The sequence below is a fragment of the Carcharodon carcharias genome, assembly GCF_017639515.1.
Source record: "Carcharodon carcharias isolate sCarCar2 chromosome 38 unlocalized genomic scaffold, sCarCar2.pri SUPER_38_unloc_19, whole genome shotgun sequence".
NCBI lineage: Eukaryota > Metazoa > Chordata > Chondrichthyes > Lamniformes > Lamnidae > Carcharodon > Carcharodon carcharias.
Window position 1 is genome coordinate 295,322 of NW_024470785.1, and position 13,061 is coordinate 308,382.

At 47.2% G+C, this 13,061-nt stretch overlaps 1 protein-coding gene across 10 annotated transcripts in view; it reads right to left on the reverse strand.

The window, feature by feature from the left end:
- The window catches only part of LOC121274779 (uromodulin-like), a 231,105-nt gene extending 218,472 nt beyond the window's left edge, over nt 1-12,633 (reverse strand). For 7 of the 10 annotated variants that reach the window (XM_041182129.1, XM_041182126.1, XM_041182124.1 and 4 more), the window contains exon 1: nt 135-261. In XM_041182129.1, the coding sequence (XP_041038063.1) occupies nt 135-258 (124 nt within the window). In that variant the 5' untranslated portion in view covers nt 259-261. Of the gene's footprint in view, nt 1-134; nt 262-4,062; nt 4,258-12,129 lie in introns of those variants that run through there. The other 3 variants (XM_041182119.1, XM_041182122.1, XM_041182123.1) reach the window with 3 other exon arrangements.
- Nucleotides 12,634-13,061: the final 428 nt, after the last annotated feature.

The window sequence follows — 13,061 nt, forward strand, 5'->3', positions numbered from 1 at the left end:
TATTCGAACACAATTCCATTACTGAGCCCTGTTCGCGGACAGGACAAGCAGCAGACACACCCCACCGAGCTTACACCCAGAAAGTGACAAATTCCTGAACGTATTCAAAGGCCCTTTCACAGCTAACTACATACCAGAGTATTCAAATGCTCTGTGAGATGCAGTGGGGGTCCTTTTCACCTGCGTTGTCCTCACTCTCAGGTACAATATGCTGTGCCTGGTGTCAGACTCTTTACTAATACATCCAGCACTGCCCATCCCACTGAGGTAACGTGACCACTGTCTGTGCTGTTTGGCTGAAACATTATCATTCATCCGGGATATAAATTGTGGCATTCATGCAAATTCAGGTTTCCTTATAATGAAATGAGTTGTGAAAACAAGGAAACTTCTACCTGATATTTGGAACAGTTTTTTTGCCCCTTTGTCATAACATAACCTGCCTCTCGTTGCCAATCCTGGAGACTGTAGGAGGACTGAAATTGTCTCTGGGTCTGAAAATTTAATGGTCAATGTTGTGTAATGTTCCAGGCATATATTTGCATTTTTCTTGGGATGTGGGCATCGCTGGGTAGGCCAGCTTTTATTGCCCAACGCTAATTTCCACTTGAGAAGGTCTTGGGAGCCACCTTGTAGAACCGCAGTCGTCCATGTGTTCTAGGTCCAACCACAGTGCTGTTCCGGAGGATGTTCCAGGATTTTCACGCAGCATCAAATACGGAATGGCCAACGTAATTTCATGTCAGTTTGGTTAGTGGTTTTGAAGGGAAATTCCAGGCGGTTGTCTTCCCATGCAGCTGATGCCCTTGACTGACTAGATGCGAGCGGCTGTGGGTATGGAAGGTGCTGTCAGAGGACCCTTGCCGAGTTGCTGTTTGGGATTTTAATGGAGATAGTTTTAGAAAGAGAAGATTCACTCTGTCAATCCCACCAGCAAACTGTTATTGACTTTTACTGATCCAGGATATTTGTTCATAGATTTGCTTTTAAATTGAAATTCACAGACCCCAGGGTTGCAATTTGAAGTTACACTATCTGGATTGATTTTCCATCTTACTCACAAACCCTCCCATTGGCCATTGCCTGGTCCCCAATAATCTTAATCAATCCCCATCCTTGCCAAGTTTACAATCGATACCAGTGACTTAATGAGTTACGGCGTGTTCTGGGTCCAATCTTGGTAACCGCACCAAGCTGGATAGAAATTGTCCTCACCTGCAGCTGTCCCTCGATTCGAGGGTGATGCCTCCTCGGGGTCGCCATTTCTGTTGTGGGTCTTCATGTGGATGAAGAGGCAGAATCTCCAGCCGCAGGGCGTCGAACACGTAGGTCTGAACGTCCCACCAAGTCGGGGGATCCGGAGAGCAGCATTCGCTTCCTTTCCTTCTCTTCTCTGCGGCCTCTCTGCCTCATCGTGAAGACATGGAGACTCAAAGCGTGATGCAGAATGACGGACACTTTCTCGCCATTTTCACCGCCTGGCAGCGAGCTGCTACCAGTCATTAACGTCGATGCTGCCAGACTTCGAGGAGAGTTTCCAAGTGTTGCACTCGACCATTGGCCATTGCAGAATTGAGAAACCGGGACCTTGCAGTATAAGACACGTTTCCACCAACTGGACGCAGTGTCCAGTCGATTTATGTCGATTTTGCGAGAGTTTTGCATTCACTGCCTGCACCACGGACACACAGGTGCAGCAGTGTGCACCATCTACAAGATGCAATGCAGCAACTCTCAAAGGCTCCTTCGATACCAACTTTGAAACACACGACCTCTAACGTCTAGAAGGGAAAGGGCAACAGAAATGTCGGAAAACCACCACCTGGAATTTCCCCTCCAAGCCACACTAGTTCCTGACTTGGAAATCTATCCGCCGTTCCTTCACCATCATTGGTTCAAGTCCATCGAGTTCTCTCCCTAACAGCACTGTGGGAGTACCTAAACCACATGGACTCCCACCGTTCATGAAGGCAGCTCACCACCAAATTGCCAAGGGGCAATTAGGATTTGGCAATAAATGCTGGATCAGCTGCGAATCCCACATCTCCTGAATGAATATTAAAAATGTGGAGAGAGTAGCATTGTACCCAGGGGGCAGCCAGAGAGGAGAACTCATTTCAGTGTGGATCCCAGGAAGGTGCAGTGTCCTTCGAAGAACAGCTGTCAGCGCGAGGGGTGGGGGCGGTTAAGATTGTCATCCGCTTCTTACAGATTGGGTGTCCAATTGAATGCGTGACTCCTGTCGGGTTTCGTTGCTACGTATACTTCCCAACTTGTCTCCCTTTATTAACTATTGGATAAGTTTGAGTTAATTGAACAAGTTGGTTGATGAGACTTTGGTTGTTTGCTAAGTGTATTGTTGTTTAATTTGCTTCTGTTCAATAAACCTCAGTATTAGTTCCGAATTCAGTGTCTAAGACTCTGCTGATGTTTCTGTCTCTGTCGAAATAAATCAGTTTGTATGGTTAATTAAGGTTCCATGAATTAGTCTTTTCAATGCTGAATAAATTCAATTATAAGTTCATCAAAGCAAACAACCCTTTTTAAAAGTACAGGGTGAGATTAATCCACTCCTGCTCCAGTGCCTGATGTTCTTCACTGGCCGGTAGATTGGGCTAACCTCAGGGTGCAGGGCAGATTTTCAGCTCACCCCTCCCCCCCCAACCCCCAACCCCCACCCCCCACCCCTCCCCCACCCCATCCCAACTGTGGGACCATTGTCAATAATGAGAATGCGTGACGCAGACAGGTACTGTGCTGAGCATATTTGAATGCTGCATACCATGTATCAGAGGTAAGGAAAGGTCAACCTACATATATTTATTTTTGAGCTTACTGTGTTTGACAGCAGCTGTCCACAGCAGAGGTGGAGATACGATCTCTCAGAAACAACACATCCAGGAACATGTGCAAACAGGAGCAAGCGAAATGAGAACAGTTTGAGATATGAGAGGAGGTGATGGTAATACTTTCATTTAGCCCTGTTCCAGTATTCAATATGCTTTCAAAACACAGACCCATCAATCTATGCTTGACATTCCCAACTGACACACCAAGTATCTTTCCACTGACTTGTTTGTGAATGTGTGATTCCTGATATTAACCGTGAATGGCCCAAATCCAAATTTAAGGTTATGTCCCTCAGGAGCAGACCACACAGTGATCTCAAAACTTGGCTAACAGATTAATACTGCATGATAGAATTGCTGCCAGTGCAGCTCCCCCTCAGTAGTGACCCACTGACATTGCAGAGCTCCCTCAATACTGACTTCCTGACAGTACGGTTTCCCTCAAGGCTGATTATCCATCAGTGCAGCATTCAGTCACAAATGACTCGCTGACAGTGCGGGGCTCCTTCAGTACTGCCCCTCTGAGAGTGCGGGTTATCCGTCAGTAATCTCCCTCTGAGAGAGCAAAACTCCCTCAACACTGACCCTCCAACAGGGCAGCGCTCCCTCAGCACTGAAACTCCGACATAGCGGCACACCCTCTCTACTGAAGTTCCAACAGTGTGGCTATCCCTCAGTACTGACTGGCTGTCAGGGCTGCAGTTTCTCATTGCGACACCCCTGACAGTCCAGCACTACCTAATTACTGTTCATCTGACAATGCAGCAATCCCTCCGCATTAAATCGTCCGACAGTGTGGCACTCCATCAGTACTTACCACCTGACAGAGCGACACTCCTTAAGCTCTGACAATCCGACAGTGCAGCACTCACTCAGTACTGACCCCCAGACCGTGCGGCGCTGCCTCGGAAATGAACCCCCAAAAGTGTGACATTGCCTCATCACTGACCCTCTGACAGTGCGGTAATCCCTCAGTGCAGAACCCCTGACAGTGCAGCAGTCCCTTCCTGCCGAACACCTGATAGTGCTGTACTACATCAGTATTGACTTTCTGGAAGTGCAGCACTCCCTCAGGACTGAACCTCCAACAGTGCAGCACATCATCAGTACTGACCCTTCAACAGTTATCCATTCCTTCATTACAGAGGCTGTAAATGTGCAGCGCACCTTCAGTATGGAACCTCCGACAGCTTGGTGCTCCCTCAGTACTGACCTTCTGATAGTGCAGAACTCCCTCAGCACTGATCCTCCGACATGGCACACTGCCTCAGAATTGACCACCTGGCAGGGAGACTCTCCATCAGAACTGACCTTCCGATGGTCTGGCATTCGCTCAGTACTTTCTCTCTGACCGTGTGCCACTTCCTCAAACCTGGCACTTCGACAGAGCGACACTCCTTTAGTACTGACACTCTGACAGTGCGTTACTCCCTCAATGCTGACCCTCTGACAATGCGTTTCTCCCTCATATCACCCTGCAACAGTGCAGTACTCCATCAGTCCTGACACTCCAACAGTGCTGCACTTCTTCAGAAATGACCCTCGAGCAGTGCAGCACTACCTCACTACATACCATGCAACAGTGTGGCACATCCTCAGTACTGACCCTCTGAAAGGTTGGACCTCTCTCAGTGCTGACACTCCGATTGCGGTGCTGCCTTAGCTTGAGGAGCTGCATCAGTCCTGAGCCTCCAACATGACGACATCTGACTCACAAACAATCACATTGTCTTTCGCATGGCCTCCAATAATTTTTAAATATCCCCTTTCTGACCAAATTTACAATCCATGTCAACGGCCTAATGTGGGGATGGAGCTGTCTGTGTCCAAGCTTGGTCACAGCACTTTGCTGGACTGTAAAGTTTCCTCACCTTCGTCTGTCCCTCGATTCACTGATGTTGTCTCCTCGGTGTGGCCATTTCCTGTTTTGGGTCTTCATGTGGATGAACAGGTCGAGTGTCGTGCTGCAGAGTTTCACAGTCAAGGTGCAGGACGTACCACAACGTATTTCATTTCGGAGCGTAGGATTTGGTCCTGTCCTTCCCTTCCCGTCAGCCGCTTTGCATCATCATTAAGACATGGCTACTCAAAGAGTGCTGCAGAATGATTGAGACGTTGTCAACATTTTTAACAACAGGAAGCAAGCTTCTCCCAGTCATTAGCGTCAATGCTACCAAACTTCGCATCCAGTTTTAAAGTGTTCCCCTGGAATAATGGCCATTGAAGAGTTGAGAAAATAAGACCTGGTGGCGAGACACACTTTTCCACCATCTGGAAACACTTTCTAGTGCACGGAATTCGTTTTGTGAGAGTTTTGCCTGAATGCTCGTGCAGGCATTTTCGAGAAGCACGCGAGTGATTGTGTGACAGCTTCTCCCAGTAAATCCGGCGGAGCTACTTCTGGTGGACATTTCTCTACCCCGATAATCAAATCACCATAAAGTTGTGAGGAGGACACAAAGAAAGAGAAAGAGGTAGCGGCAGTTTGAGTGAGCAGGCAATAGCGTGGCAGGTCAAGTATGATGTGCGGAAACGTTGCATTATCCACTTTGGCAGGGAGAGTAGAAGAACAGAATACTTAACAAACAGTGACGTCACTTTTATAGTTGTTGTTCAGAGGAATATTGGAAGCTTGTCAAGGACACATAACAAGTTAGCACACGGTTGCATTGGGAAGTGAAATGATGTGTTTTTACTTCACACGAGAAGGGAGTCTTCCTGCAATTTTGCAAAGTTTGTGTCAGTCAAAATTGAGTTCAGGAGATCAGCCACCATTGTATCAAATGGTGAAGCACGCTTTATGGCCCAAATGGCCTAATCCGTCTGCTATTGTTAGGAGGTCTCAGCTGCCATAAGACGGTTTCAGTCCTCTGACCTGAGTTAGGATATCTTTGACTTAGATGAGGTGTGGAAAATGGGCTCTCGATCGGTTCCCAGGATGAGAGGGTTGTCCATTCATCAGTGAGCTGGAATAAATTGGGGCTCTGAAGTTCAAACACAAGTAGTTTATCTCATTGTATCTTCTCAGTTTCTGATGTAGATATATAGGTAGATGCAGAGGGATTACATCCCGAGTGGAGACTCCGGGACTGTCTGTTTGGTTGGAGTTGGGGGGGTGGGTTGGAATGTGGGTAGATAACCGTAAAATAAAATCAGTAAAACCTGGGAATAAGAAAACTGGTCTGAACTGGCCTAGTACGCGTTCCAATAAGACCATAAGAGCATAAGGTATAGGATCAGCAATTAGGCCATTCGGCCCACCGAGTGTGTTCCGACAATCAATCATGGGTTGATAAGTTTCTCACCACCATTCTCCCACCTTCAACCCGTAACATTTAATCCCCTTACCAATCAAACTCCTATCTATCTCGGTTTTAAATACACCTTATGACCTGGCCTCCAATGGAACACCAAAAAACCTGGGAAGTAAGAGTATGGGTCTGGCTATTTTTTTTCCTTCTTGCTAATTAGGAAAAAGGGATCGGCCTTTTCAGGATTCTGGAGGAATTTCTTTGCAGTTTAAGTCAACATGAGCAATTAGCTGGAACCAATGACGTTTGCCAAGGAAGCATGAGTGGCCAATAAGCCATTTGGAATGCCATGTCCGAAGGTGCTGTGTCAACACTCTGGGGTGTGAAAAACTGAAATGTCTCGGTTTGGACCCAAAGTGAAGGGAAACCTGGTCAGACCCTTGGCGTGAAATGGGACAATCCTGTCAGGGAGGAGATAGAGAGCATGGCACAAGACACGGAGGGACTTACAGAGGAGAACTCCTGTCACTGCAGAACAAGAGAGAATCCAACCATCGCCCTTTGCCGGTCAGTGACTTTACTTTCGCTGAATCCCCCACTATCAACAACCTGGGGGTTACCTTTGCCCAGCAACTGAACTGGACTAGCCAGAATAATTCTGTGGTTACAAAATCAGGCCACAGCCTGCTAATAACCCGACGAATAAATCACCTCCGGACTCTCCATAGCCTCTCCACTATGTACATGGCACAAGTCAGGCTTGAAAAGGAATACTCAGCGTTTCCCTGTTGGAGTGCACCTCCCACAACGCTCAAAGTGCTTGAGAATGTCGTGGACAAAGCAGCCCTGCTTGATTGGTATCACATGAATAAATACTCACTCCCTCCACCTCCGACACAAAGTAGCAGCTCTGTGTACCATCTACAGGATGCACGGCAGCAACTCTCCAAGGCTATATCAATAGCACCATTTAAAGCAACGACACCTATCATCTAGTAGGGCAAGGGCAGCAGACACCTGGAAGTTCCCCTCGAATACGCAATGGTCCTGACTTGGAAACCTATCGGCTGTTCCTTCACCGTTACTGGTACACAAAATGCAGCTCCCTCCCTAACAGCACTGTGGGTGTACCTGAACCTCATGGACTGCCGCCATTCAACAAGGCAGCTCACCGCCAACTTCTCAAGGGGCAGTTAGGAATTGGTAATAAATGTTGGCTCACCCTGGGAATCCCACATCCCATGAATTAATAGAACAATGTGGAGAGTGTGGCATTGTGCCCAGGGGGCAGAGGGAGGAGAATTCATTTCAGTGTGGATCCCATGGAGGTTCAGTGTCCTACGGTGAAAAGCTGTCAGCGCAGAGGGTGGAGTAGCGGTTACAATTCTCATCCACTTCTTACCGTCTAAACATCCATTTGAAAGTGTGACTATGGTATGGCACTTTTGTTACATATACTTTCCACTGTGCCACTCCTTATAAATTATTGGTTAAGATTTAGTATATTGAACAAATTGTTTGATTAGACTTTGGCATTTTGATAAGTGCTTTGCTGTTTGATTTTGCTTCTGTTCAATAAATGTCAGTATTATTTCCGAATTCAGTGTCTAAGACATTCTGATGTTTCGGTCTCTGTCAAACTAAAGCCGTTTGAAGGGTTAATTCAGGTTGTACTAATTAGTATGTTCAATGCTAAATAAATTCAAATCTAATTTCATCAAACCGAACAACCCTTCTTAAATTTACATGGTGAGATTAAACTCCTCCTGCTCCTATGTCTAATGTTCTTCAATGGCCGGTTCATTGGGTTAACTCAAGGGTGCAGGGTAGATTTTCAGCGCACCCCAACGCACAGTATGGAGCCATTGTCAATCCTGAGGTTGTTTGATAGAGACAGGCTCTGTGCTGAGCAGAATTGAATGCTGCACCTCATGTGTCAGAAACATAGAAAGGTCAGCCTATATCTATATAATTGTGAAGTTACTTTGTTTGACAGTGACTGTTCAGAGCAGAGGTGGAGATAAGATCTCTCTGAAACCACACATACAGGAACATCTGCAACCAGGAGCAAGCGAACAGAGAGCTGTTTGAAATATGAGAGGTGGAGATGGTAATACTTTCCTTGAGCCTTGTTCCATTATTCACAGGATCCAAAGCACATCCGTAGTCTTACAGCAGTTACCCATCTTGCATGCAGAACAGTTTATCAACTTTCATTACAGAGACCCATCAATGTATGCCTTGACATTCCCAATTGACAGGCCAAACCTCTTTCCACTGACTTGTGGGTGATTGTATGACTCTTGATATTAACTGTGAAAGCTCAAATCCAATTTTAAGGTTATGTCCCTCTGGAGCAGACCACTAACTGGTCTCAATAGTTGGCCAACATCTTATTACTGCATGTTAGAATTGCTGTCAGTGCAGCTTCCCCTCAGTGGTGACCCGCCGACACTGCAGAGATCTCTCCGTACTGCCCCTCCAAGAGTGTGTCGTTGCCTCAATACTGATTTCCTGTCAGTGCAGTACTCCCTCAGGAATGATCATCCATCAATGCAGCACTCATTCACAAATGACCCGCGTTTTATGCGGGGCTCCCTCAGTACCACCACTCCGAGAGTGTGGTGCTCCCTTAGTAATGTCCTTCCGATAATGAGGCACTCCCTCAACACTGACCCTCCGAGACAGCGGCACTCCTTCAGTACTGACCATCTGACAGGTTGGCACTACCTCAGTACTGAACCTCAGCATTCCCTTTGTACAGATGCTCCGACAGCACGGCACTCCCTCAGTACTGACTCTCCGTCAGGGTGGCACTTCCTCAGTGTGGCCCTTCTGACAGTACAGCACTTCATAATTACTGTTCCTCTGACAGAGCGACACTCCCTCAGCTCTGACTCTATGACAGTGCAGAAAACGCTCAGTACTGAAAACGGACATTGCAGCGCTCTCTCGGAAATGACCCTCCGACAGCGTGACATTCCCTCAGCACTGACCCTCTGACAGTGCGACGCTCCATCAAAACATATCCGCCGATCGTGCGGCATAGCATCAACACTCCCTCCATGCCGAACACCTAACAGTGCTGTGTTCCATCAGTACTAACTTTCAGAAAGTGCGGTATTGCCCAAGGACTGAGCCTCCCACAGTGCAGCACATCATCAGTACTGACCCTCCAACAGTGTTGCACTACTTCATTAGAGTGCCTGCGACAATGCAGCGTACCCTCAGTATGGACCCTCCGACAGCTCGGGGCTACCTCAGTACTGACCTACTGACAGTGCAGCACTCCCTCAGTATGATCCTCTGACAGAATTGACCCTCTGAAAGTGCGACTCGCCATCAGAACTGTACATCCGATGATTCGGCATTAGTTCAGTACTTACACCATGACAGTGTGCCACTTCCACAGACCTGACCCTCCAACAGAGTAACAATCCCTTAGTATTTACATTCTAATTTTAGGGTGCTCCCTCGCTACTGACCCTCTGACATTGCGCTGCCCACTCAATACACACCATCCAACAGTGCAGTAGCCCATTGCTACTGACCTTCCAGCAGCACTGCAATCCTTCAGAAATGACCATCAAACAATGCAGCACTACCTCACTATATACCATGCAACAGTTTGGCACATCCTCACTTTTGACCATCGGACAGCTTGGCCGTCTCTCAGCGCTGATGCTCCGACAGTTGGCACTCCCTCAGCACTGATCCTCCAACATTGCAACATCTCACTCACAAAAATTCCCATTGTCTTGTGCCTGCCCCGTAATAGTCTTCACCATTCCCCATTCTCAGCAAATTTACAATTTATGTCAATGACGTAATGAGGGCTTGGAGTCTTATGTCTCCAAGCTTGGTCACAGCACCAAGCTGGCCTGCAAATTGTCCACACCATCGGCTGTCCCTCGATTCGGTGATGATGTATCATCGGTGTGGCCACTTCCTGCTGTGGGTCTTCATGTGGATGAACAGGCCGAGACTCGTGCCACAGAGCTTCAGAGACATGGCTCAGGACGTCCCACCAGGTAGCGCGGTCCGGAGAGCAGGATTTGCTTCCTTCCCTTCCATTCTATGTGGCCACTCTGCCTCATCATTAAGACGTGACACTCAAAACGTGATGCATAATGCTTCATATGTGGTCAACATTTTTACCAACTGGCAGCAAGCTCCTCCCAGTCATCACTGTCGATGGTTCCAAAATTTGAGGCGAGTTTCAAAGTGTTCCCCCGGAACATTGGACATTGGAGAGATGAGAAAACAGGACCTGGCAGCGAGACACAGTTTTCCACCACCCTGACCTACTCTCCAGTCCATGGAAGTCGTTTTTGCGAGAGTTTTGCCCATATATTCGTGCAGGCTTTTTCGAGAAGCAGAAGATCGTTTGTGTGACAGTCCTCCCAGTCAATACAGCAGAGCCACTGCTGGTGGAAATGTCACTATCTCGCTTATCAGCATCACCGTAAAGCTGTGAGGACGACACAGAGAACTGGAAAGAGGTAGCGCAGTTTGAGTTAGCATGAAATATTGTGGCAGGTCGAGTATAATGTGGGAAAATGTACGATTATCCAATTTGGCAGGGAGAATTGAAGAACAGATTACTGAACAAACAATGAGTTCATGTTAAATGTTGGTGCTGGGAGGGATTTTGCAATGCTTGTCCAGTACACAGTCCAAGTTAGCACACGGTTGCATTGGGAAGTGATTTGACGTGCTTGTACTTCACAAGTGAAGGGAATCTTGCTGTAATTTTACAAGATGTGACTGAGTCAAAATGGAGCTCAGACCTCAGTCAGATCGGCCACAATTGTACCGAATGGCGCAGCAGCCCTTAGGGTCAGAATTGCCGACTCCGGCTCCTATTGCTTAGGAGTTCCCAGCTGCAGTAAGACGGTTTCATTCATCTAACCTGGGGTGGGATACGTTTAACTTAGATGAGGTGTGGCAAATGTTCACTCCATTGTTTCCCAGGATGAGAGGCTTGTCCGTTCATCAGTGAGCTGGAACAAAGTGGGTCTCTGCAGTACAAATAAAAAGTGTGTAACCCAATGAAGCTTATCTATTTCTGACACAGATACATAGGTAGATGCAGAGGGATTACACCCTGACTGGAGACTCCAGAAATTAACGGTGGATGGAGGCAGGGATTTGGGCGCATACCTGAGAAATTAAAACAGTAAAGCTGGCATTACGAATCTTGGTTTGAACCAGTCTATTATGCCTTTCAATGGAACACCAATAAATCAGGAAGTAAGAGTATGGGTCCGGACTCTTTTTTTTTCCTTCTGGCTAATGAGAAAAAAACGGGATCAGCCATGATATACAGGAGTTAGTAGGAATTGCTTTGCAGGTGAAGGCAACGTAAACAATCAGCTGGAACCAAAGACGTGAGCCAAGGCAGCAACAGTGACCAATGAGCCATTTGGATCACCATGGCCGAAGGTGGTGCGTCAACACTCTGGGGTGTGAATCACTGAAAAGTCTCGATTTGGACGAAAAGCGAATCGAAACCAGTTCAGACCCTCGGGGTCAAAGGAGACATACCTTTCAGGGAGGAGGTGAAAGGTGTGGCACCGAGCCGGGGAGTGAGGGGGGGGGGGACAGACTGAGGAGGATTACTGTCACCGTCTAACAAGAGAGCATCCAACCATCGCCCTTTGCTTATTACTGAATCCACCACTAGCAACAAGCTGGGGGCAACCATGGCCCAGACACTGAGCTGGCTAGCAAGATAAATTATATGGCTAAAAGAACAGGCCAGAGACTGGCAATGCCCCGACGAATAAATCACCCCCTGACTCCCAAAAGCCTGTTTGCTATCTACAAGGCACGACTCTGGAGCATGATGGAATACTCACTGCTTTCCTCAGGATTGCACCTACCACTACACTCAAAAATCTTGAGACCTTCCGGGACAAATCAGCCCTGCTTGATTAGCACCACATCAAATAACATTCACTCCCTCCACCTCTGACACAATGTAACAGCAGTGTGTACCATCTACAGAATGTACTGAAGCAACTCACCATGTCTCCTTCGATAGCATCTACCAAACTCACGAACCATACCATCGAGATGGGCAAGGGCAGCAGAAAAATTGGAACAACACCACAAGGAAATTCCTCTGGAAGCCACTCACCATTCTTACTTGGAAATATATTGGCCGTTCCTTCAACATCACTGGGTCAACATAATGGAACTCCCTCCCGCACAGTACTGTGGGTGTACCTGCATCACATGGACTCCAGCCTTTCAAGGAGGCAGCTCATAACCGCCTCCCAAACGGGCAATAAGAGATGGGAAATACGTGCTGGCCCACCTAACGAATCCCAGAACCCCTGAATGAATATTAAAAAGATAGTGGGTGTAGCTCTTGGCCCAGGGGTCAGGCAGTGGAGATTTCCTGAGAGTGTGGATTCCAGGAAGGTGCAGTGTCCTTTGATCAACAGCCGCCAGCGTGGGGGACCGGGACTCGGTTAAGATTGTCATCCACTCCTTAAAGATTGGGGGGTACATTTGAAAGCGAGACGATTGCAGGGTGTTGTTGATATGTATACTTTCCATTGTGTCTCCTCTTATTAACAATTGGATCAGTCTGTGTTGATTGAACAAGTTCATGGATGAGCCTTTGATTGTTTGATCACTGCATTGCTGTTTAATTTTGCATATGTTCAATAAACGTCAGTATTATTCGTTAATGCAGTGCCTTAGACTCTGCATGATAGTTCTATCTCTGTCCAACTAAAACAGGTTTGAAGGATTAATTCCGGTTCCAGTGATTAGCCAGATCACTGTTAAATTAATTCCAGTCTAAGTTTATACAAACAAACAACCCTTTTTAAACGCAAAGTGTGAGATTAATATCCTCCTGTTCCTATTTGTTAGGTTCTGCAAAGGCCGGTTCAGTGAGCTAATCCAATTTCCAGGGTTGATCTTCAGCTTCCGCGATCCACATTGT